This window comes from Pseudorca crassidens, chromosome 7 (assembly GCF_039906515.1).
Source record: "Pseudorca crassidens isolate mPseCra1 chromosome 7, mPseCra1.hap1, whole genome shotgun sequence".
Lineage (NCBI taxonomy): Eukaryota > Metazoa > Chordata > Mammalia > Artiodactyla > Delphinidae > Pseudorca > Pseudorca crassidens.
In genome coordinates this window covers 22,589,274-22,615,219 of record NC_090302.1, presented here as the reverse complement: position 1 = coordinate 22,615,219, position 25,946 = coordinate 22,589,274, and the positions used below count along the sequence as shown (strand labels likewise).

General features: G+C 38.6%; 1 protein-coding gene across 7 annotated transcripts in view; it reads right to left on the bottom strand.

Moving 5' to 3' along the window:
- The window catches only part of LPAR1 (lysophosphatidic acid receptor 1), a 164,029-nt gene that overhangs the window by 81,339 nt on the left and 56,744 nt on the right, over positions 1 to 25,946 (bottom strand). For all 7 annotated transcript variants that reach the window (XM_067743678.1, XM_067743681.1, XM_067743677.1 and 4 more), the window contains exon 2: positions 3,852 to 4,011. In XM_067743678.1, coding sequence (XP_067599779.1) covers positions 3,852 to 3,896 — 45 coding nt within the window. In that variant the 5' untranslated portion in view covers positions 3,897 to 4,011. The remainder of the gene's footprint in view (positions 1 to 3,851; positions 4,012 to 25,946) is intronic.

Sequence of the window (25,946 nt, the reverse complement as noted above, 5' to 3'; positions counted from 1 at the left end):
TACCCAGGCTTGTTTGAGGTTAATGTTAAATACCTTCATTTGGCTTCCGAGACCCTGCAAAACCTTCTCCAACTTTGTAACCTAAAACATCTACCTTTTCTACAACCTTAAGTATGCCGATAAGTATTTAACAATGGGTGCTCAGGAATGAGGGCCTGTGTTTGCCAATTTCTGTGGTGTAAATACTCCACCCTGGCTGATTTCAGGCTATAAGCATGAAGTCAACTGGCTCACGAAATTCCTTTTAAAGTTGAACAGTCAGATCTTGTAAGCGGGCAGAGCTGGCTCTAGACATCACTGCTCACAACCTCATACCCCAGTATACGGCAACCACCCCTGAACTCACATGCAAATGCTGTGAGCTCTCACCTTGGGACGCCTGACATTCACACGGGCTGTCTCCTCTCCCTTACCAGAATAACTCATCCTCATTCACAAGCTCCCAGCCTGGCAGTCTTCCTTCGAGAAGCCCCTCCCCTGATTCTACACATCTTTTCTGGTGTTCCACTTTATCCACAGAGCACCCATTCTTCCTGTATCATAGCATTTGTGACACAGCATTCTAATTTTTTGTTTCCCTATCTGTGTATTTCCCACTACATTTATCAACTCTGACAGGGCAAAAGCCTTCTTTATCTTATTTATTCTTGCATCCCTAGGCCTGCCACAGTGCTTGCTGAACAATACTGAGATGTATTGAGCAATATGTCAGATACTGTTCTAAGCTCTACACACATGATCTCATTTCAACCCTAAAACCACCCTATGAAGTCGGCTTTTTCATGATGATGTTCATTTTGCAGATGAGGAAACCAAGGCACTGAGAGAGTGGATACCTTTTCTCCTCTCCCCCAACAGGCTCAGTTACGAAATACTGGAGCCAGGATTTGAACCTAGGCAATGTGACTGAAGAGCTTTGTGTATCCTTCTAGACTAGTGTTTCTTAACTTTTTTTTTTCTATTGGTGATGCTCAAGGAGGAAATTTTAATTAAATTCAAATTCTCCCTAAGGAGAAATTAAGGGATAGGATTTCATCAGGCAATAAGCTCTGGAGGGATTTTTCATCTCCCAAGATCCAATTTTTGCCCTCTTGGGGACAATCTCTTTCCCGTTGGCAATGTGTGTTACAGACTTTTCACTATACACATTTACATTAATGTACCATATGTTTATCCCTAAAAACATATGGTTTTGTTTCACAGTTTTAATGATATCTTCCTGTAAGTATCATTCGGCATCTTGCTTTCTTTTCCCTCCACGAGATATCTTGAGGAGACAGAGTTGTGCTGAGATAGACAGATATCCATCATTTAACTGCAGTATTAAAATCATATCAACGTGACCAACTTGATTAAGTCCTCCTACTATTGAATATTAGAAAGTTTTGTACTTCTTGGCCTTCAACGAATGTGTCAATGAATATCTTCCTGCACATCTCCTTGGACTCACATGTTTCTAACATAGGTACCAAGATGGGAACAGGGCATGTGCAAAGGTCTATAATTTTAACAGATACTGTCAAATTACTTTCCAGAGTGACTGGACCAATTTACTTTCCCACAGAGACTTTACAAGAGTATATATTTCCCCAAGTGTTTATACTAAATATGACCTCTTTCTACCTAGGGCAGTGCTAAACGTTTTCATTAAATGAGTCATTTAAACATATTTATATTACTCACCGGCTGATAGTAGCTTGTGTAAGAGGGAAGACGTGTAGATAAGATGATGCTGTTGGAAATGCTGACAAAAGAGAGCGGTGAGACTGGGATGCTGAAACGACCTGTCTAGAAAACCTGTACTAGGGCCTAACTCACTCCACAAAAGGCTAAGAATAGTCATTGCAAGGGAACAGGTGCAGTGGACTTTGAAATGGTGACCTCCGGTAACAGGCAGTAAATCTTTTTACCCATTTACCATGTCTCTCTCGGGCACCAAGAACACTACTAAGGGGAATGGAAACCAAACACCCAAAGTAAATGAGGTGTTGAAAAGACAATGATCCATTTACCAGAAAACAGAAATACACATGATGGTGATAACACTAAACATCCTGGAAAATGATATACAAACTTTATAATGTTAAGGAACAGCAACGACTATCCATGCGATAAAATTCCAAGGTCTTTCAGAGAAGAAAAGCATTTATAGTAAATAAAGTGGAAATGCTCCTTCCTCCTTTCTCCCTCTCCTTCCTTTCCCTCCGTCCCCTTCTTTACACACACACACGCCTACCTGAAATATATACAGCAAGGACCTACTGTATAGCACAGGGAACTCTACTCAATATTTTGTAATAACCTATAAGGGAAAAGAATCTGAAAAAATATATATATATATATACACACAGACACACTCTCTCTATATATATGTATAACTGAATCACTTTGTTGTACACCTGAAGCTAACATAATACTGTAAATCAACTGTACTTAAAAAAAAAAAAATTAAAAAAAAAAACAATAAAACCCCACCCAGCATAAAAATACATAGGTCTGTTTCTTCAGATCTTCATTTCCTTACGAAGGCTCCCATATCATATAAAACTTGTATTCAATTAAAAAAAAGAAATATATACAAAATTTAGCCTGCAAAATGATACAAAGAAAAAAAAGTATGGAACAATATTTTGTATCATAATGATTCAAATTTCAATCAATATGGCTTTTTCTCAAAGGTGTACTTTTTTCTTCAACCTTGACCTAGAAGTGATTCTCATGAATGCGATCAGAGGTCACAGTCCAAAAGGAAGAGACGAAGACAAAGGAAGAGCAAGTGGGAAACCACACTTGTTGAGTACTACATGCTTTGCATAGCTTCTCTCCTTTAATCCCCATAACCATGCTGTGAAAGATGATTACATGAGAAGAAATGGAAGCTGTGGGAGGTTAGCATGACTAAGGCACCTTATCCAGCAATTGAGATGTGAGCACAGGCCTAATGACTCCAAAGTCTGTTTCCCCACTATACCATGCTGCCTGCTGAAACTGAAAGAGTCCAGTTAATACTTGAATAGATCAGACTGTAAAACAGTGAGAACAATGTTCTTGCCATGTGACTGTTCTTCACTGGACAGAAAAAGTAACTCATATTACTGTGGTTCAGAAGTTTCTGGAATTGCATTTTCTTCTCAAAGTTACTAGAACAGGTCAAGACAAAATAATCATCATTATAGGAGGAGGACATCAAGACAACATTCAGAAAACTTGTTGTAAGATTAGATCTGTTCTGGACTTCCCTGGTGGCGCAGTGGTTAAGAATCCGCCTGCCAATGCAGGGGACATGGGTTCCATCCCTGGTCTGGGAAGATCCCACATGCTGTGGAGCAACTAAGCCCTGTGCACCACAACTCTAGAGCCCACGAGCCACAACTACTGAGCCCATGTGCCACAACTACTGAGCCCGCGTGCTGCAACTACTGAAGCCCACACATCTAGAGCACGTGCTCCGTAACAAGAGAAGTCACCGCAATGAGAAGCCCACGCACTGCAAGGAAGACTAGCCCCCACTCGCCGCAACTAGAGAACGCCCACGTACAGCAATGAAGACCCAACGCAGCCAAAAAAAAAGATTAGATCTGTTCCAAAATAAACCCTAAAAAAGCCAACAGCAGGATTTACTACTGACTGTCTTGATTTGGAGTTTGATGCCTACGGTAACAGCCAGACACCCTAGGCACTGGAAACCATAAGCACCTCCCTCACAAAAATACTCTTCAAAAAATCCCCCACCAAATGATACTTCAAAGGAGACACATGATCTCCAAAGTCAAACACACTTTCTGAAATTCAATTGAAATACTCAACAAAACTATGATTAGCCCAAACCTATGCAGGTTTGAATCACATACCTGGGGCTGTGAAATGACAGGGGTGGACGTAGAGGCAGCAGCCATGGCAGCTCTGGAGTTGTGGGCGGTGACCAGGCCCCAGCACTAAGGCACCCCACACGGGAGTCAGATTCTCGTGGTTGCTGATCAGATCACGGTCATGCTAGGAGCAACTGTGTACCTGGAAAAGGATAGGAAAACCCACCGTCAGCCTCAGAGGACTAGCATATGCGAGTGAAGTACCTTTGGCCACGGGAAGTGAAAAATCCCCTATACCAAATGCCAACTACCAGCTTAATGAAAAGAGGAACCCGGGAGGGAGCATCTAACATCTCACGGGAGGACTTCTGTACCACTCATCCAAATCAGTTGATGTATTTTCATAAGTCTGAATCCAACTTGGTATGATAGCTAGATGTTTTGGGCAGGTGATTTCAAGTTGTGAAGACAGGGAGAGTGGGCAGAGGGAAGAGCCATCCTGTCATTAAATAACAAAGGAATTGAGTGACTCACAATTAAGAGCTGACAGTTTATAGACAAAGGGCAAAAAGAATAATAGTATCAAGGGTCTTAGAGACACCCAGTTCAACCCTGCCCATTAGCAGATGAAAAACCCTGTGGGTTGGAGAAGAGAGATGACTGGAACCTTACTCTTCATTAACGGCAGAACCAGCCCTAGAGCAGCGAGCAAGTCCCAGATGAGACATAAGTGAATGTGTTCCATGTTTACATTTCTTTAGGGAACTTGTTACCACTTTCAGGATTAAAGAAAGGCAAGACGCCCCAAAGTGATAGACATGAGTCGGTCACAAGAAAAAGTGAAGTACTTGGATTGGGGGAGGGGGGGGCTTTGTAAACCAGACTTCCACACGTATGAGGAAGAGTACATTTCTCAATTCCTCTCGACACCCTTAGAGAGAGGATGCTAGACCTATGCGATAATTTCCACATTGCAATTTAGTCCAGAAGGGGACCTTTTTCCAGGTTAAGAATTTAAGAAAATACATTCATTTTAAGAAAAATTTTCATTTTTAGGTTGGTTTCATACCATCTTACAATGTTCTTTCTTTTATTCAAAAGATATTTATGAAGCATCTACAGTGAACTAAGGGCACAATGAATAAAATGGAGCCTGCCCCTGCCCGCAGGGAGCTTTTGTCTGTAAATATACTTTCTGGTTTCAGCAGCATGCAAGATAACACTGGAATACTTCCAAACTATCGGCAAAGGATACTCTTCATAATAGTAAAAGTTATGAACCAGGATCACAAGATCCAAGTCTTGAGCAGTTAAGTAATGGCAGAGTTGGATATTTAACCCAAGTCTTTGCCAAATCCTCTGGCACTATTTTCTATGAGCTGGATTACGCTGAGCAAGTCACATAACCTCAGAAGAACTGTTTCCTAAGAAACAATCACGGTTTGGCAGCAACTTACATTCTGATTTCTGAACCTTACATTCTGATTTTTATCCTGTCTCCGTGTATTAGCCTTCATACTGTAGTTTTAATCACTTTAGGTTTTAGTTGTTTAGAACTGTGGCACCTTCCTATTTTCTTCCTCTACCTTTCTGTTAGAGTGACTTTTGTTTTTTTTTTTTTTTGCGGTACGCGGGCCTCTCACTGTTGTGGCCTCTCCCGTTGCAGAGCACAGGCTCCGGACGCGCAGGCTCAGCGGCCATGGCTCACGGGCCCAGCCGCTCCGCGGCATGTGGGATCTCCCCGCACCGGGGCACGAACCCGTGTCCCCTGCATCGGCAGGCGGACTCTCAACCACTGCGCCACCAGGGAAGCCCCAGAGTGACTATTTTTATTAATAGATAAGAAGTAAAGCTGTCAAGCCACATTTTGGTCTAACATTCCACACAAAATTCCATAGCTGCCCTAGGACAACAGTGATGTTCTCCTCAGTCCCAGTTTTAGAGGGAAAAATACCTGCTGTTTATCACACTGTGATTTTAAGTAACAGCCCAGGAGAAAGGCACACATCCACAGAGTGTATTTCCTCTTTCATGAGGGGTGCCAGAGAGCCGAGCCTACCCTGGGAAAATTACAGGGCCCTATGGTGCACTCTTTCCTACTGAACTTATTTCTGGTACCATGTTGTGCCACCTCTACTTTTGTATTTTTCCTTTTTCCTTCTCACATATTGACAATTCACATCTTCTTGCTCTATTATATGTGGAGTGGACAGATGAATATATAAATATATTATATAATATATAAATATATAAACAATGATAACCAAAAAGCAAAACAAGCAGGCAAGTGAGATTCTATTCTAAAAGACTCACGCTCTGTGTGCTGGCCCAATATCACTTCTGCCGAGCTAAATCATTAAGCGATAAAATCATAAAATATTTTCAATAATCAGAGTACACAGAGCTGCCCAAAAGGTGAATGCTGGGCACCCAGCCTGCAGTCGGGAAAGGGATATCGAAATGGATGTGACAAATATGCCATATGGCATCACTGCTGACAGCAAAAGGGGGAGGGGCAGGAGACTGAGATTTAATGAACACCTACTAGATGCTGAGCACTGGCACAATCATTTCACATACAGTTTAAGGCAGATATTGTTAACTCATTTCATAGGTGAGAAACCCAATGCATTGTTCCCAGTCATGTGGTCAGGAAATGATGGAGCAGAGACCTGAACAAGGACCCACCCCAGGGCCTTTCCATAGACGAACCCTCCAAGTGTACAAAAATTAACAGTGAGAAAGTGCTTGGAGATTTTTTAAGCAAAAATTTCATAAAGTCCTTCAGGAAGCAGGATGCAAGTCAGACGTTCTGCAGAGTAACTATTTCCCCAAACCCTGAAAGAGAGCACCTTGGGCTGCTCTCATCCATATAAAACTTTCATGATGTGCCCCTAGTTTTGATTTATGTGACACATGCCTGAGCTACATAGTAGATAGTACAGATTGTTAGTTTCATATTTTGAAGAAGAACATTAACTGTCTTCCCCTAAAGCATCTAAGACATACCGAGTTTTGATGCTTTTGTTAAACCTTTTTTTTTCAGACGAAGAGATCTTTATTTCTGAGATAATAGTGTATAACACTAGAAGATTCATAAAAGTGTATGTTGAACTTATTCTTACATTATAAGAGCCTTTTGTAAGATGGGATATGGTTACTTAACTCTTAAAATGTAAGAGCTAAGCAATACTACCTCAAAGGGTATAAAATAGCTCTCTCAGGGAGCAATGTCTTAAAATTACATTCATGAAACCTATTTACTTCCCAGCCTATTTACAAAACTGTACAAATCATGGGGGAAGAGATGTGATGACAAAAAAGACAATATCCTAAATAATGATGCCATTCAGTCTCTGGCCAAGTAAGCTGGATTACGTTGACATCTTGTGTCCTGCTTTCCCAGAGCCCCAGACTGCTAACTACAGAGTTGCACGGAATTTTTAAAGAAATTCATCCCTATTTGAACTCTTCCAAGTATTTAGATACCTGCCCTGCAATTCTTATAGCCTGCCCTCGCCGTAACTCTCTACTTCCTTTGCTTGAGCTCCAGGTACAGGAAACCACAAAGCAGTGTGAGTCAGCTCCATTAACCGCAGGTGCCCTTGGCCGTCACTATTGCCCCTTCCCTTCTTCCCTAGTTGTCCCCACTTTCCATTCTAGGCATGCCTTCTAATCTATATCATTCTTCTCAAAACTGCCAAACTACATCTAATGCCACTCACTTGCAGAATATGAGCTTTGTCACCTGTTGACTTGCCCATTCATCCATCTTACAGTCTTTGGGTATGAATTACCTCAAAATCCCTCCCTATAGTTCGAAATGTATATATATATATATATATATACACACACACATAAAATAGGTAACCAACAAGGGCCTACTGTACAGCACAGGGAACTCTACTCAATATTTTTAATAACCCATAAGGGAAAAGAATCTGAAAGAAATAGATATGCATGTATATATAACTGAATCACTTTGTTGTACACCTGAAACTAACACAACATTGTAAATCAACTATACTTCAATTTAAAAAAATAATATTTTTAAAAATGGATAGATAAAATACCATTTACAAGTAAGAAAGCTACATAGGCTCATGGTTCTGTGCTAGATTAACGGAAAATAACCAATTGAATATAAGAAAATGAAATATCCTGAATCAACCCTACATTGATCAATCAACCCTGAATCAAGCCACAGATGGATCCCAGCTATTGCTTAAACTTCCAGAAATAAACTGGAAAGAATCAATATGGAAGGTTGGAGAACATTTAAGGCTCAACATTCCCTTCATGTGAAACTGTAATTAGGTGGACAGAAAATAAGTAAATGAGACCCCAATAGACTCACAATGATGCTCCCTGTTCAGAGGGATGACGGCTGGAGTGAACTAAGCCAGGGAGTGTTGGAGTACATTTAAAATACACTCAGCTCCTTAAAAGGGGTTCATGGCTCCAACTGAGCAAGTAATCTCTGGCTGTATTTACTTCTAATTTACATGTGGCCATAATGACTGGCCCAGAAAATATGTGGGAAGAAAGCACTACCAGCTGGCTTTCTGATATGGGCAGCCATGCCAAGTGACAATGATCTTGCTAATTACTGAGTGCCACACCAAATACCTTAAAAAAAAGTCTCTGGTTCTGAGGCAAATGTTCCCTTCGATTACTTCTGGAGCCGATGCTGGCTTTTTTCCTAGGCCTCATAGGAAGATGAATTTCTAACCGGCAAATTTATCTACTATAAAGCTAACCTTTTTCCTTCATCTGGACTTGAGTCAAACAGTGACTCATTTCAGTCTCTAGAAAGAATGCAGGGTAATACCTGATACTGAATATGCATAGACTTCATTCTCTGAGGATAAGAGACAGAAAAATCCAAATCCACCAGGCAAATGAAAAATATCATGGGGCTCCAGAGAAGGAAGACTATAGAATCAGAGCAAATATTTACTTAAGAAATAGGTATACTACATAAAAGAGAACTTTAGAAAAACATGAGATCAGAAATGAGTCGGCATTAACAAAAAAATTATGAATTATGAACTGGAATGAAGGCAGTCGATCAAGTAGAAAACAGAATGAAAAAGCAGAAAATGGTATTACTGAAGCAGAAGATAAACCAGAGCTTTGGGTGGGGCCTACATGACTAAAGATTTCAAAGCTTCCATTCTCAAAACAGAACAGATGAACACAAAGTACTAAAGGAGGAAAGCAGCCATCAATGCTGAAACCAGGAACGGACACATTGACCCTCAAAATTTTAGAAAGTGTTACACATAAATAGAGCCATTTAGATCAGACAGGAAAAAATTTCAGACTTGAAATGTGTGTATCCTTCTTCAGAGAGCTCTCTACTCTATAGAGTTCAGCAGAAACCAAACAGAAGAAACTCTCAACCTCAAGCCTGACGGACAAGATGACGTGATAGAGGAAGGTCAGAGCTATAGCCTGTCTTTCTCAGTATTTCTCTATTTCTATTTATCTATTTATTTATCTTAAGCATCTGAAGCCAGCCTTATATCTAAAGCCTGAGACTGGAAGATTCTTCTCTTGAATCTGAGTAGATGAAAAGACCTTAACGACAGTAACATCAGGAAGAAGATATTGCACCCATTCAAACAACAAACAGGAGACTTAAAAACCAATCAGTGGAAGTGCAGGAGAAGGACTGGAATATAAAGTTAAGAAACTTGCCCAAAATGTACAGCCAAAAAACAAAGTGAAGGAAAATAGAACAGTGAGAATGAGAAAGCTAGAGGACTAATCCAGGAGATCTAATCGCCAAATAAAAGCAATTCCAGAATAAAAAAAAAATAAAGGAAATGGAACGGGGGTGGGGGGAGGATCAAACAACAAACTCAAAACATTGCCTAAAGTGACAAGTCCTAAGTTTGTTGACTGTAAGGGTCCACTGATGCATACCTGCCCACCTGCATCGATTTTAATATGCCCACGGTAAGCACATTATCATGATTTTTTTAAACACAAGATTTTTTTTTTAATTCCTGTAACTGATCAGAAAGTGATGGGGGGGCTCATAAACAAAGGATTAGCCACCAGAAAGTCCCTGCATTTCTCAACAGCAATCTAGAAGCTAGAAGACAATGGACAATGAAGAAAGTGATTTACAGTCTACAATCTTATTGCAGGATGTCCTTTGCAAAACAGGGAGGAAACTAATCAAAATGAAGGCATGGGATACAGGAACAGGAGCTCGATTCAGGAGAAAACTAAAGGGAATACCTGGCCTACTTGTGAAAGGACATCGCTGGATGACAGGTAAGTGGACTCACAAAGTACGTTTGCAGAATAACCATCTGTCTGGGTATGTTGAGATATTTCTAGAACTGACAGAGTTTGCGACTGAATGAGCACGTAGAATCCTAAGCACATAGAATAAAATAATAAGCACACAGAAAAATAATAAGCAAACATAAGAAGAAGACGAAGAAAACGTAAGAAGAATAATTAAAATTTAAAGGAGAAGAATTTACAGAAAAAGAAAAGGATCCATAGAATTCTACCTGAATTCTAAATGGCTCCACTGTGAATGACATTAACAAGGTCATAATAACACTAATACTGAATATGGTCTGATCAAAATCACGACCTAACTATATCAGGATGAAGAGGTACAGGAGGGGAGTATGCATGCAGCACATCCTTCACGAAGGATGTCTATCAATACTTGAAACTGATGTATCAAAAAGTACAAGTCTTAGTGATGCAATGCAAATACCCAATGAAGCAGCTAAACCAACTGAAAATGGTAGCTATGGGGAAGGTAAATGGCAGGGAAAGAGAAAAGAATTCCTTTTCCTTAGAAAGCCTCATATAGCTATTTGACACTTTAAATTTCAAACATTTGAACATTTAAATCATTTTAACGCTGATTTAAAAATAAAGCAAAAAAAGATCACTGCCGAAACTAAAAATGTATTTAAAACTACAACAGGCAGAAGTGCCACTACAGAAAACCAAGCTAACGCCACGGAAGACAAGCTTAAGAAGAGTCACACGCGCTTATACTCAACATAGTTACTAGACTGATTAGAAATTATGGCTGTGGAGCACAGAAAATAGAGATTCAATATAAGAATAATTGGTACCCCTGGAAGAACAAATGGAACGGAAGTTATTTAACAATAAAAGTAAACTTTTCTTAAAAGATTATAAGTTCTTAGGCTTAAAGAACACAATCAAAGAAAAAATAGATAAAATGCACTAAATCAAAACTTAAAACTTCTGTGCACAAAAACACAATCAAGAGTGAAAAGGGGCTTCCCTGGTGGCGCAGTGGTTGAGAGTCCGCCTGCCGATGCAGGGGACACGGGTTTCTGCCCCGGTCCGGGAAGATCCCACATGCCACGGAGCGGCTGGGCCCGTGAGCCATGGCCGCTGAGCCTGCGGGTCCGGACCCTGTGCTCAGCAACGGGAGAGGCCGCAACAGTGAGAGGCCCGCGTACAGCAAAAAAAAAAAAAAAGAGTGAAAAGATAATCCATGGAATGGGAGAAAATATTTGCAAGTTATAGATCTAAAAAGGAATTGATATCCAGAACATATAAAGAAAATTCAACAAAATCAAACAACCGAACTAAAAATTAAAAGACTTGAATAAATATTTCTCCAAAGATATTCAAATGGCCAAAAAGCACCTGAAAAGATAGTCAACATCACTAATAGTTAGGGAAATACATATCAAAACCACAATGAGATAACACCTCACATCCATTAGAATGGTTGCTAACAAAATAAACAAGGATGTGAAGAAACTGGAATCTCTATGTACTGCCAGTGGGAATGTAAAATGGTTCAGCTCCTACGCAAATCAGAATGGCAGTTCCTCAAAAACTTAAAAATAGAATTATCCAGAATGGCCATCATCAAAAAATCTACAAACAATAAATGATGGAGAGGGTGTGGAGAAAAGGGAACCCTCTTGCACTGTTGGTGGGAATGTAAATTGATACAGCCACTATGGAGAACAGTATGGAGGTTCCTTAAAAAACTACAAATAGAACTACCATACGACCCAGCAATCCCACTACTGGGCATATACCCTGAGAAAACCATAATTCAAAAAGAGTCATGTACCAAAATGTTCATTGCAGCTCTTTTTACAATAGCCAGGACATGGAATCAACTGGTGTCCATCAACAGATGAATGGATAAAGAAGATGTGGCACATATATACAACAGAATATTACTCAGCCATTAAAGGGAATGAAACTGAGTTATCTGTAGTAAGGTGGATGGACCTAGAGACTGTCATACAGAGTGAAGTAAGTCAGAAAGAGAAAAACAAATACTGTATGCTAACACATATATATAGCATCTAAAAAAAAAAAGAAAAGAAAAAAAATTATCAGAAGAACCTAGGGGCAAGACGGGAATGAAGAAGCAGACCTACTAGAAAATGGACTTGAGGACACAGGGAGGGGGAAGGGTAAACTGGGACGAAGTGAGAGAGTGGCATGGACATATACACTACCAAACGTAAAACAGATAGCTAGTGGGAAGCAGCCGCATAGCACAGGGAGATCAGCTCGGTGCTTTGTGACCACCTAGAGGGGTGGGATAGGGAGGGTGGGAGGGAGGGAGATGCAAGAGGGAAGAGATATGGGGACATATGTGTATGTATAACTGATTCACTTTGTTATAAAACAGAAACTAACACCCTTGTAAAGCAATTATACTCCAATAAAGATGTTAAAAAATAAAATTAAATTGAAAAAATAAATAAATAAAATAAAAATAGAATTATCATATTATCCAGCAATTCCACTGCTGGGCATATATACCCAAAAGAATTGAAAGCAAGGTCTCAAAGAGAGATTTGTACACCCATGTTCATAGCAACATTATTCATGATAGACAAAAAGGTGGAAGCAACCCATGGACAGATGGAATGGATAAACAAAACGTAGTATATGCATGCAATTGAATATTATTCAGTCTTAAAGAAGAAGGAAATTCTGACACATATTACAACATGGGTGAACCATGAGGACATTATGCTAAGTGAAATAAGCCAGTGACAAAAAGACAAATACTTTGTGATTCCACTTATATGAGGTGCCTATCGCAATCAAATTCATAGAAGACAGTACGTAGAATGGTAGTTGCCAGGGGCTGGGGGAGGAGGGAACAGGGAATTGTTTAATAGGTAGAGAGATTCCGTTTTGCAAGATGAAGAGAATTCTGAAGATCTGTTTCACAACAATGTAAATATACTTAGCACTACTGAACTTGAAAACCATCAAGATGGTAAATTACATGTCATTTATATGTTACCACAGTTAAAAGGCAGGTTTGTTAAATAACTAAACTTCAAGAGCTAAAAGAATTCCCATTAAAAAACAAAGTGGGGAAAAATCAAATCACAAAGGGAAAAACTTAGGCTGGACACAGTCATCAGCTTGGCCACAACAGATGACGAGACACAGAAGCAATTTTCATTATTTTGTCAGAAATATAGAATGACTCAAAAAGTATACATTCGGCCAAGGTGTCATTTACCTGCAATAGCAAGAACAAGGCACGTGTATTAAATATAATCAGGATTTATTTCACCCTGAAATCTCCACTTGATGACATAATGCAGGTAATCATGTGTCAAATTAATGTCCTCAGGAAAGCCTCGGCATGAGCTTCTTCTCAATCCATGTAAACCAAGGATATCTGTGATAAAAACGGTGACCAAAAAATGCAGCTATTATAACTACTGAAAGAAAAGCTATATGACTGAAATGCATGTCACTGTAATAAACGAAGATTAAAAACTCCAGGAAATCGCAAGAAGAAAGAAAACATTCTTCACCTTTTGAGAGTCAATCAATACTGTTTTATTTCTAAAGTTGCTAAAAGAGGAATTTCAGGCCAAATTTAAAGAGCGAAAGGGGAAATGGGTGACAAAGGGATGGCAGTGCTACACTTTTTTATCTGAGCTTCCTATCCTTACCACTGCTTCCCATAAAACCAGGGAGGCAAATGGTCCAGCTGGGATGAAGAAAGCTGTGATCACTTTCAGAGTCCATTTGCTTCACATGCAGATTTAGAACAAGGAAGTCAGAAAAGCACTTGAGAGACCAAATAATTTCCTCATGTTTTGTTTTAAAATACCACCTTCTACCTATGGCAGCAGCAGTTTTCTTCTTCAAAGGATCAGACCCAAGATCTTGCTTCAATATACTCACTGAAGACAGTATATTTCATGCTCTTAAAAATCTTTCCTTTTCCACATATAGGATCAGTTTTTCCATTTGCTTCTCCAGCTTTTCAATCAGACCTACTTTTGGCCTAAAAGTCTACCGTTCTTTCCACGTGGCACTCAGCTAATGCATTCAAGGGCAGGAGTACAGCTAGACCATCCTGCTTGCGCGCTGCCTGCACAAAAGAAACACAAACACCACAGTCGCACTGTTTTACACGTATTTTAACAGTTCAGAGTTCAGGATTCTACAGATGGAAGGAACTGGCCAAAACGTATTTAAATAAACTCACTGTTTGGATTTCAAAGACTGTATTGACAGACATACAGTTTTCCCTTTTGGAAAGTGTTCCTGCTGGGGAGCGATGCTATCCTGAAACTTGTCAAAATAACCAGGAATGGTAAAAACACAATTTTCAGAAAAATCTCAGAACAGTTGTCACTACTAGGTCCAAGGATGTATTGGCCGTACTCTATTTACAGTTTCAAGCTCAAGCTACTTTGTGCTATATTATTTAGAAAATGGGGGAAATCTGAAGTTTAGGAATAATGGGTCAGAAATTGGCCAAAAGAGAAACACATCCTCTAAGTTCAAAAAAAAATAAAAGAATGGTGCTCAATCATAAGGGAGAGAGCAAGAAGAACTAGGTGATGAGAACAAAGGAAGAGAAGTCAACTCAAAAGACTGAGAAAATCCTCTTGAAAGACAGGACAATTAAAAGAATTACTCTTTGAATAAGAATTACTCTTTACTTACTACCACCCTGTTTCTTTCCATTACCCAAGGCCCACAGTGTCTAAACTCCTGATCTCTTTAGTATCTGCATGCCTTGACTCAGCCAGCTGTACAGGGACCCAGAGCCAGAGTCCTGAAAAGACTAACGGTAATCAAGAGTTCCACGCAAGAAAGTGGAAGCATAGATAGGGCTGATACGTTTCTACTGAGGAGTGTTCATGGAGCGAGCCTCTGAGCCATGCTGGAGCGGCTGCAGTCCACACGTTTCAGGACAAGGAGATTACAACTTTATAACCAACCCTCAGGCTGAGCTAGACTCTTCCAACCAGAGCCAATGGAGGAGTCTTGGGGGATAGTTCCTTCTAAGAGCAAGCGCATGTTTTAAAATCAGAAGTAATTCCCAGATTACTTAGAATAGAAGGGTGTAAGGGGAAGGGAAAGAGGGAAAAAGGGAAAGCAAATGCGGATGGGGGCAAAGTGTCAAAATAGCTGGCCAGAATGCAGAAGTCTACAGCTGTGATAAGAAAAGTATTCAGCCCAGAATAACAGTAAACAACAGCAAAGGAGGGTTTCCCTGGTGGCGCAGTCGTTAAGAATCCACCTGCCTATGCAGGTGACACGGGTTTGAGCCCTGGTCCAGGAAGATCCCACATGCCATGGAGCAACTAAGCCCCTGTGCCACAACTACTGAGCCTGCGTTCTAGAGCCCGTGAGCCACAACTACTGAGCCCGTGAGCCACAACTCCTGAAGCCCGTGTGCCTAGAGCCCGTGCTCCACAACGAGGAGCCACCGCAATGAGAAGCCCACGCACCGCAACGAAGAGTAGCCCCCGCTCGCTGCAACTAGAGAAAGCCCATGCGCAGCAACGAGGACCCAATGCAGCCAAAGATAAATAAATATATTAAAAAAAGGAAAAAACTAACAGCAAAGGAGTCTGTGGACAGAGGCATCTTCCATTACTTAAGGTTTCCAGTAGCTTAAATTTCAAGTTCTTTTCAGAGAGTAAATGAAAATCCATTCTGAGGGCCTGAATTGAAGAAGAGCCGTTTAAAACTGTACCTCAGACTTGTGGTTGCCAAGTTGGGGGGCATGGAGGGAAGGATGGAGTGGGAGTTTGGGATTAGCAGATGCAAACTATTACATATAGAATGGGTACACAACAAGGTCCCACTGTATAGCACACGGAACTGTATTCAATATCCTGTGATAAACCATAATAGAAATGAATATGAAAAAGAATATATATATATATGAATCACCTTGCCATAAGGCAGAAATTAACACATTGTAAATCAACTATACTTCAATAAAATAAATTTTTAAAAATAAAAATAAGACCGTACCTCAACATAAAAAGGTTATGCCTGGAAGACAGCTTTCTGATGTGTTTGCCACAACGTAAGAGAATCGGCACTCAAATGTATTTCTGGTATAGATAAACTGTTATAATCTTCCTGGAATACAATATGGATGTGTGTATGTGTGTGTATGGTTTGCATCAAGATCCTAAAAAGTACGTTGAATCAGAGGGTATGTAACTCTACAACTAGGAGTTTATACTGTGGAAAGTGTTAATAAAGGACAAAGATTTTGCTACAAGAGGGCTTAATGCAATATATTACTAGAAAATTGTAGAAACTATCTAATAATATAGTGCTTGCCAACTGAGTTATTAAAACTATGTTCACATGCAATTCAATTTTATACAGACAATAAAAATTAAATTGTACTGAAATTAGGTATCTATATATCACTCCCATTTGGGAAACACATACACACAACAAGATTATACATATATATCTATTGTGCCCTGAGGTGGTATGAGTATTTTAAGTTTCTACAGAAAAGTAATGTACAGGGCTAAGATAGAGTAACAGGGACCTGATGATTGTGTGTCTAAAAAAAAAAAAAGAAACTATAAAATACTGGACATCTAAGAAGCGGGAAAAGAACAAGGTGAGCCCTATGATTGCCCCAGCTTCCTGCCTCAAGAGTGTCCAGCCACAGTACGGGGGAAATCCAGGTGGGATCCACAGAACCTACTGAGTTAAAGAGGCAGATATGAGAACCCAAGAAGCTCAAGGCAGCGAGAGTTCACAGAACAGAGTACCGCAAAAGAGAGAACCAGAAAGACAGAAAAGTAAAGAAACACGAAAAATAAAGAAAACATTTTAAATCTTACAGTACAGTACCTTGAAAAGTACAGTAGTTCACACCAGACACATTAACTAACATGACTGGGCATGCAAATGCACTTTCGCATCTTTGAAAGTTTGCAACTTGAAGGTTCGTATGTAGGGGACTTACCAATAGAATATTACTGGGCAAGAAAAAAATAAAATGATAATAAATGCTATTGTAGCATGCATGAACCTTAAAAGCATTATTCTGTGTGAAAAAAGCCAGTCGTACAAGGCCAAATACTGTGATTCCATTTATATGAAATGCCCAGTCTAGGCAAACCTCTGAGACAAAAAAGTAGATTAGTTGTTTGCCAGGGGATTGGAAAGAATAAATAGGGAATGACTGATAACAGATGTGGGGTTTCCTTTGGGGATGGAGAAAATTTTCTAACACCGTGGTGATAGTTGCACAGCTCTGAATATATCAAACACCACTGAACTGTATTCCTTAAATAGTTGAATTATATCCCAATAAAGCTGCTAAAAAGACAACTGACAAAAATACTAATGATGGGATTTATTACAGAAATAAAAGTTTTAGAAAAGTTAGGAGGGAGAAAAGTAAATATACTGTTGTATACTATAAAGGATTATAATATCACTTAAAAGTATCACTTAAGAAAATATCACTTAATATAATTAATTTAATTAAATAAATATACCTTAAAATAAATTTAAGCCTACTATAAATGCTGAATCAACCACTAAAAACAAAACAAGGAATTATAGCTAATATGCTTAGGAGGAGATAAAAATCATAAAATATACCAAATGCAAAAAAAAAAAATGAGAAACAAAGAATGGACAGGACAAATAAGCAAACAGCAAGATGAGCAAGATGATGGACTTAAATAAAACCATAACAAAATACACACACACACATACACACAAGAAGTGGTCTACACAACCCAATTGAAAGGCAGATATTGTCACACTGGATAAAAAAGCAAGACCCAACTCCCTACAAGATATACTACCTACAAGAACCATACTTTAAATATGAAGACACAAATAGTTTAAAAGGAAGAGGAAAAAGATCTGCCAAGCTGACACTAAAAATAAAACTGGAGTGCCTATATTAATATCTGGCAGAGTAGATTTTAGAGCAGAATACATTACCAAGGATAAAGAAAGTCATTTAATAATGATAAAGGGGTCAATTCATCAAGATGACACAGCAATAATAAAAGTTTATACATCTAATAAGGGAACTTCCAATGATATGAAGTAAAAACTGATGAGAGGAGCAACACATAAATCCGCAATTACAGCCAAAATTGCAATACCCCTCTGTAATTAACAGATAGAACAGAAAATCAATATGGATAACAAGAACTTGAACAACATAATCAATCAACTTGATCTGACTGACATTTTTAGAACCCTTAACTGAGTGCCAGCAGAATACACATTCTCCTCAAGTGCAAAAAGAACTGGTACCAAGATAGACCATACTCTGGGCCATAAAACAAGTCTCAATAAATTTAAAAGGATTCAAGTCATATAAAGTATGGTCTCTGACCACAACTGAATTAAACTAGAAATCAATAACAGAAAGATCTTTGGAAGATCACTAAATGCTGGAAAACTATCATCTCTCTAAATACCTTATGCAATAAAGAAGAAATTGAAGGAGGAATTAGAAAGTATTTTGAATTGAATATTTTGAGTGTTTTGAATGAAGAAAAAAACAAAGCATCAGTATTTATGGGGTGCCACTAAAGCAGTGTCGAAGAGGAAAATGATAGCATTAAACATTTATAGTAGAAAAGAAGTCTCAAATAAATGACCATCAGAAACCAGAAAAAGATGATCTCATAACCCAAAGTAAGCAGAAAGAAAGGAAACAGTGAGTAACAGCAGACAACAATAATATTATAATAGCAGAAGATAAAAGCAATAAACCCAAAAGCTGTTCTTTGAGAAAATCAATGCAATTGCTAACCCTCTAACCAAACTGGTTAGGAAAAAAAGATGACACAAATTTTTAATGGCAGAAACAAAAGAGGGGTGGTCACTACTGACCCAATAGACATTAAAGGATATAAAGAATAAAGATAGTGTGGTATGGGCCTAAAGAAAGACAAATAGATTAATGGAACATAATAGAAAGTTGAGTAGACCTACACTTATATGAACAACTAATTTTGGACAAAGGTAAATAGGCCATGCAGTGGAGAAAGAAGAGCCTTTCCAACAAATTGTGCTGAACTACTGTTTATTTGAATACAAAACAAAAAACAACTTTGCTTCATAATTCAAATCACAAAAATTAACTTAAAGTAATCTTAAATTAGCTCATTAGACCTAAACGTAAAACCTAGGACTATTGATATAAAACTGCTAGAAGAAAACATAAGAGAAAATCTCTGCGGAGTTGGGTCAGGCAAATTTTTCTTAGGAAAGATATCAAAAGCATGATCCATAAAAAACAAACTGAAACACTAGTCTTCATCAAAAGTTCTTCTGCTCTTCAAAAGACACCAAGTAAGGGGCTTCCCTGGTGGCGCAGTGGTTGAGAGTCCGCCTGCCGATGCAGGGGACACGGGTTCGTGCCCCGGTCTGGGAGGATCCCACATGCCGCGAAGCGGCTGGGCCCGTGAGCCATGGCCGCTGAGCCTGCGCGTCCGGAGCCTGTGCTCCGCAACGGGAGAGGCCACAACAGTGAGAGGCCCGCGTACCGCAAAAAAACAAACAAAAAAGACACTAAGTAAATTTAAAAAACAAGCCACAAACTGGGTGAAAATACTTTCAAATCATGTCTAATAAAGGACTTGTATCCAACATGTATTTTTAAAAATCTCAATATTCAGTAAAAAACCAAACTCACTTTTTAAACTGGGCAAAAGATTTAGACACTTCACCAAAGATTATGCAGGCAGCAAATAAGCACAGAAGAGCAATTAGGAAGAAACAAATTAAAACCACAATGAAATACCACTACATATCAATAGAATAACCAAAATTAAAAAGACTGACCATACCAAGTGTTGGTGAGAATATGAATCAACTGCAACTCTCACACACTGCTATGGGAATGGAAGATAGGATCAATTTGGAAAACAATTTGGCAGGTTTTTTTAAAATTAAATATGCACTTACTATCCAATCAAGCCATTTCACTCCTAGGTATTTACTCAAGAGTAAAGAAAGTATGTCAGCACAAAGACTTGAGCACAAATGTTTACAGTAGCTTTATCTTTAATAGCCAAAAACTGGAAACAGCTCAAATGTCAATTCACAAACAAACAGATAAACAAATTGCTGTAACGTCCATACAGTGGAATTACTACTCAGCAATAAAAAGACATGAACTAGTTAGAGACACAAAAGCATGTACCAATCTCAGAATAATTACACTGAGTGAAAGAAGCCAAACAAAACACAGCATTGGCTGTATGATTCCATTTATATAAAACTATAGAAAAAGCAAACTAATTTATAGTGACCAAAAGCAGATCAGTAATTGCCAGGAAATATGAGGGGAGGGTAAGGTAACAGAAGGAAGGACTTCAAAGGGACAGGAGAAAATTTGAGGGGTGGTAGATATGTTCATTACCTTGATGGTGGCGACGATTTCAAGAGTATATACACACGTCAAAACAAATCAAATGGCACATTTTAAATATATGCACTTCATGTACGTCCCCGATAAAAAGTATTAATACGAAGCATGTCTTATAATAAAGAAAAATGCTATGATACAGATTTTTAAAATACAATATTTAAAGAATATTTTCCTTGAAAGGAAAACACTGGCTTATAAGAAAATCTGAGCGCTAACTATAATATATACATATATTTGTAACAACGCAAGGGCAGCCCAATGCCGAGTGTCAGAGGTTAAGTGAGGTAAGGAGGATGTCCCCATGGGAAGGCAGCTGACAGCACTTGTCAGAGCATAAAAGGTAAAGGGGCATCCAGCAGAGGAGGAGAGAGAGATACAGACTCATGGTTTTCAAGAGCTATAGAAATAAAAATAGAGGTTTAAGAGTGTGTGGTGGGGTGTACATGTGTGTGTATGCAAGTCAGAGGTCTGGGGGTAGTGGCACCCCAAAAACTATGAGTATCCTAGCACTTCGATCTTGGTCTCTAAATACCATTCTCTACTGAAAGGAACCAGGCTCTTTGGAGAAACGCCTGAGTCCAGAGCTGTGGCCAGGGAAGTATACAATGACTTGGAACATCTTCTTGTGCCCGAAAGAAAGAGAGCACTCAAAGAATTATGAAGAAGTTAAAAAGACAAGGAAATTAGCTTAAAGGGCCCCTCCTGGCCTCAAATGGACATTTTTGAGATTCAAAATAAATGACAGAACAGATTTATAACACTTTGAATAAAATAGGAATCTTTGAGTTCATTATAATATAAATTAGCTAATAAAAGTTTGACAAGAAATAGGATATTTACATAGACTCAAATACTTGCCCACAAAATTCTTACTACTTACAAAGGAAAAACAGTAACTTTACAGTGGAGAAGTCTGGAAGACACTACCTTCATCAAGTGATCAAAGTAAACATCACCAGAAATTGGGACAAATACACATTGTGTGCCACCTGATAGGATGCAATGAGAAGACTATGGCATCACTTTTGTGATATTCCTGTCAAAGTTTCAAAATCTGAGTTTAATTAACAAAAAAAAAAAACAGGGTCAAACTCAAATTGAGGAACATTCTACAAAATAACCATCCTATAATCTTTAAAAGATCAAGGTCATAAAAGAAAAAAAACTGAGAAACTGTCCCCATAACAAGAGACATGACCAACTAACACAATGCAAGATTCTGAAATGAATCCTTTGCTATAAAGGGTATTATTGAGACAATTGGGGAAAACGTAAATGGATTTGAATATTAGAGGATAGTATAATAATGATGTTAATTTCTGAACTCTGATGATTGTTTTGTGACTATGTGGAAGAATGTTCTTGTTTTTAGGAAATACATTATAAAGTACTTGAGAGTGTTAGGACAGCATGTCAGTAATTCATTCCTAATTGACTTGGCAAGATAAAAGGTTCTTTGCATTTTTGTACTGCACTTGCAACTTTTCTGTAAGTTTGAGAAAGGAGGAGTGGGGGAGGAGGAGAAGCCCCATGATCTACAATAAAATGTGTTTAATTGGAAGAGAGTGTTCCTGTGTCACTACTAACCATAAGAATAGATGTGCACAAGAAGAAACTGAATTTAAAGAAAAAAAAATTTTAATCTAGTTAGAAGTTACTGTTACAAATTACATGACTATCCCAGACACACACGTGCCTGATTTTAGAGAAGACAGGAAAAGACGTCTCAGACAAACGGCAGAGTATAGGAGGCACGCTGCCGAAAAGGTCTTTTGAAAAAGGAGAAATCTGGACCACAGTAAACAGTGCAGGCAGCAACATCCCACCAAGTTTTGCTGTATTTCCAAAAGCTAAAGAAACACTATAGTAGTAGAGAGACACATTTATATTCAATGCAGAACAAAGAAAAGGGCAGATACCCCACAAATGTGGTCCTAAGAATGTCTTGTTTCCCATATACAGGGAAAATGTGACAAGGTACCATGTTCTTTGAGGCGGTGGATTATGAAATTTCTTCTGCCAACTAGTGAGAATAATCTCTTCCAGATGTTGTTTGGCCCACAGTGTGCTATTCAAAAATATGAAATTTTTGTTTATTTTCAGAGTTCAAGAACCAAATAAGAAACTTTGTTTCCTTCACTAACTTCTAATTAAGTCGGAGATAACAGCTTTTAAAAAAAAGAAAATCAGTGTACATCCTAAGTCTAGACTTATAGATCCTGCCCAAAGTTTTAAGGGGAAAAAGAAAAATCAAACCTGTTGAATACAACCCTAGTATCTAATTCACCATGGGGGAAAAAATGAAATTTCATTTCCTTTCCTGCTACAATAGATATCACTTTTCTTTAGTGAAGTCCTTCTTGGCAATACCTCTTTAAAAGAGTAGGTAATAGAGGGAAATCTAAAGAAAACTAGTATTGTGTTGGAGAATGAGTTATTCCCAGCTGGGTTGAAGATATGTGAAGACTGTAGTTTTCCTGAGAATTCACATACATGCTTTTGCCCACTTGAGAGGTCAACAAGGAAAGGATGGCCTCATTCATTAATGTAACAATTCTGTGAGCAACATTTCAAACATATCACCCTGTGGAAGAAATCAGGAATGTGAAGCAAAGGGAATCAAATGACTCCTCTCTGTTCACAATAACTCAGTAACCATGATAACAAATAAACCAAAAAAGGGCTCCTCCCTAACTCTCAAGTGAATGGTATTCAAACTCCTGTTTTCCTTTTATGAAAGGGTTTTCAATGTAACAGTGGATATCTGGCATCTTTTTCGATTGTTGTTGAAGCTGTTTATCACAGAAGCAGAATATAGACAGGAAAAGAAGCCTTTTTTAAACTGTGAGGCGATAATAAAGCCACAAAGTAGCCACAAGTCCCTCTGCCTGCGATGTGACCTAAAAACCAAGTGGAGACCTAAAAACAGCTGTGAGGTGCCACTTTAAAGACTTCTAACCATCAGCCTGAAAGATGCTATCCTGAATGTCCAGAAGATCACAGGGGGAAATCCAAACATGTGGAGAATGAAGAGTATCATGCAGAATATTTCTCACTAGCGTGAAAGGGATTATATGGCCACTCCAAAGAGAAGATAAGGCATTATAACATGAAAAATGAAATTCTGGTTATAAAAGGGATCAGAAAAAAAAAAAAAGGTTTTGCTAAACTGATATTACCTAAAAAATCTGGAAGATGAAGAAACAACCAAACAGACTCAGCTGCAGCAGTTTCTACCTGACCAAGAACTGGGGCTTGAAACGGGGGCTTGAAAAGGAGGAGTGTGCTGGAGGGTCGGACTCAGTGTGATTGCTATTTTAAGCCAAGTCATGGAAATAAAATAAGCAGGCAACATATCTATAAATGCTCTGTGTTCCAAGATGTCTCCAATTTACATTACTGTAGTTCTGGGCTCCAAGAAACTGAATGTAGTGTTAAACCCGCTGCAGAGAAGTGGTTCCAGAGGGAAAAGGAAAAGGTCACCTCGAACCACACCAGTTTCTTTGGGCGGTGGCTGTGGAGGTGACCAGGATGACAAGCAAGGACTCTCCTCCTGTTGGGACCTGATGGTTTCGTTTTGGAGCCTGATCTCAGGTCCATGTTACATGAACTCCTCTCAGTTGGAGCTCAGAGCATCACACGGATTTCTTTTGGCCCCAATCCCACATTGCAGCTGTTTGTACTTATTTGAGGTATGGTGTATTTTGAAACAAAATGAGCCAGACTTCCCCTACTGCCTATGTCAGTGCCTGGTAATGGGAAACATTAACTCTTTCACAGCCAGGCAATAACTGTAGTGCATCCATCAAATGGAGGAGACATAAAGAAATACTGACCAAGAGCTGGGAAAGTTTCTCCAAACAAGAAGCTCGTTTCAAAGCAGAGGCAGATATTCCATCATTTACTTATTTTCTGGATCCCATTTATCTCCAAACAAGTTTCAGCCAGGTTACAAGAGGTTATAAAAGAACAAGAGTCATGACTATGAACAATTATAAGCCAACAAATTGGATGATCTAGAAGAAATGGATAAATTCCTAGAAACATACAATCCGCCAGGACAGAATCATAAAGAAATAGAAAAACTGAACAGACCAATAATAAGGAGACTGAAAAAGCAAAACCTCCCGAAAGGGAAAGACTAGGACCAGAAGGTTTCACTGGTGAATTCTATCAAACACTTAAAGAAGAATTAATACCAATCTTTCTCAAACTCTCCCAAAAAAACTGAAGAGGAGGGAACACTCCCAAACTCATTTTACAAGACCAGCATACCCTGATACCAAAGCCAGATAAGGATACTACAAGAAAAGAAAACTACAGGCCAATATCCCTGACGAATACAGATGCGAAAATTCTCAACAAAATTCTAGCAAACCAAATTCAACACCATGTTAAAAGGATGAGACACCATGATCAAGTGGGATTTATCTCTAGGATATAAGAATGGGTCAACATAATAAAAATCCATTAATGTAATACACCACATTAACAGAATAAAGGATAAAGGTCATATGATCCTCTTAATAGATGCAGAAAAAGTATTTGACAAATTCAACATACGTTCATGATAAAAACTCAAAACAAACTGGGTATAGCAGGAATGTACCTCAACATAATAAAGGCTATTATGACACACTGACAGCTAATATCATACTCAACGGTGAAAGGGTGAAATTTTTCCCACCAAGATCAGGAACAAGACAAGGATATCCACTCTTACCACTCCTATTCAATATAGACCTGGAAGTCCTAACCAGAGCAATTAGACAATAAAAATAAAAGGTATCCAAATCAAAAGGAAGCAGTAAAGTTGTTTGCAGATGATGCGATCTTAACTATATAAAATCCTACAGATTCCATCAAAAAACTGTTAGGTGTAATAAACTAATTCAGTAAAGTTGCAAGATATAAAAATAAACATACAGAAATCCGTTGTGTTTTTATACTCTAATAATGAATACCTGAAAAATAAAGAAAGACAACCCCACTTATAATAGCATCTAAAACAATAAAATTCTTAGGAATAAATTTAACAAAGGAAGTGAAAGATCTGTACGCTGAAAATTACAAGAGACTGATGAGAAAAACTGAAGACACAAATAAATCGAAAGATATCTTGTGCTCATGGATCAGAAGAATATTGTTACCATATCCATACTACCCAAAGCTATCTATAGAGTCAGTGCAATCCAAATCAAAATTCCAATGGCATTTTTCACAGAAATAGAACAAACAATCCTAAATTGATATGGAACCATAAAAGATCCCACATAGCCAAAGCAATCCTGAGAAAGAAGAATAAAGCTGGAAGCATCACAATTCCCGATTTCAAGCTTCATTACAAAGCTATACTAATCAAAACAGTATGGGGAACAAGATCAAGATGGCCGAGTAAAAGGACGTAGAGCTCATCATCTCCCACAAAC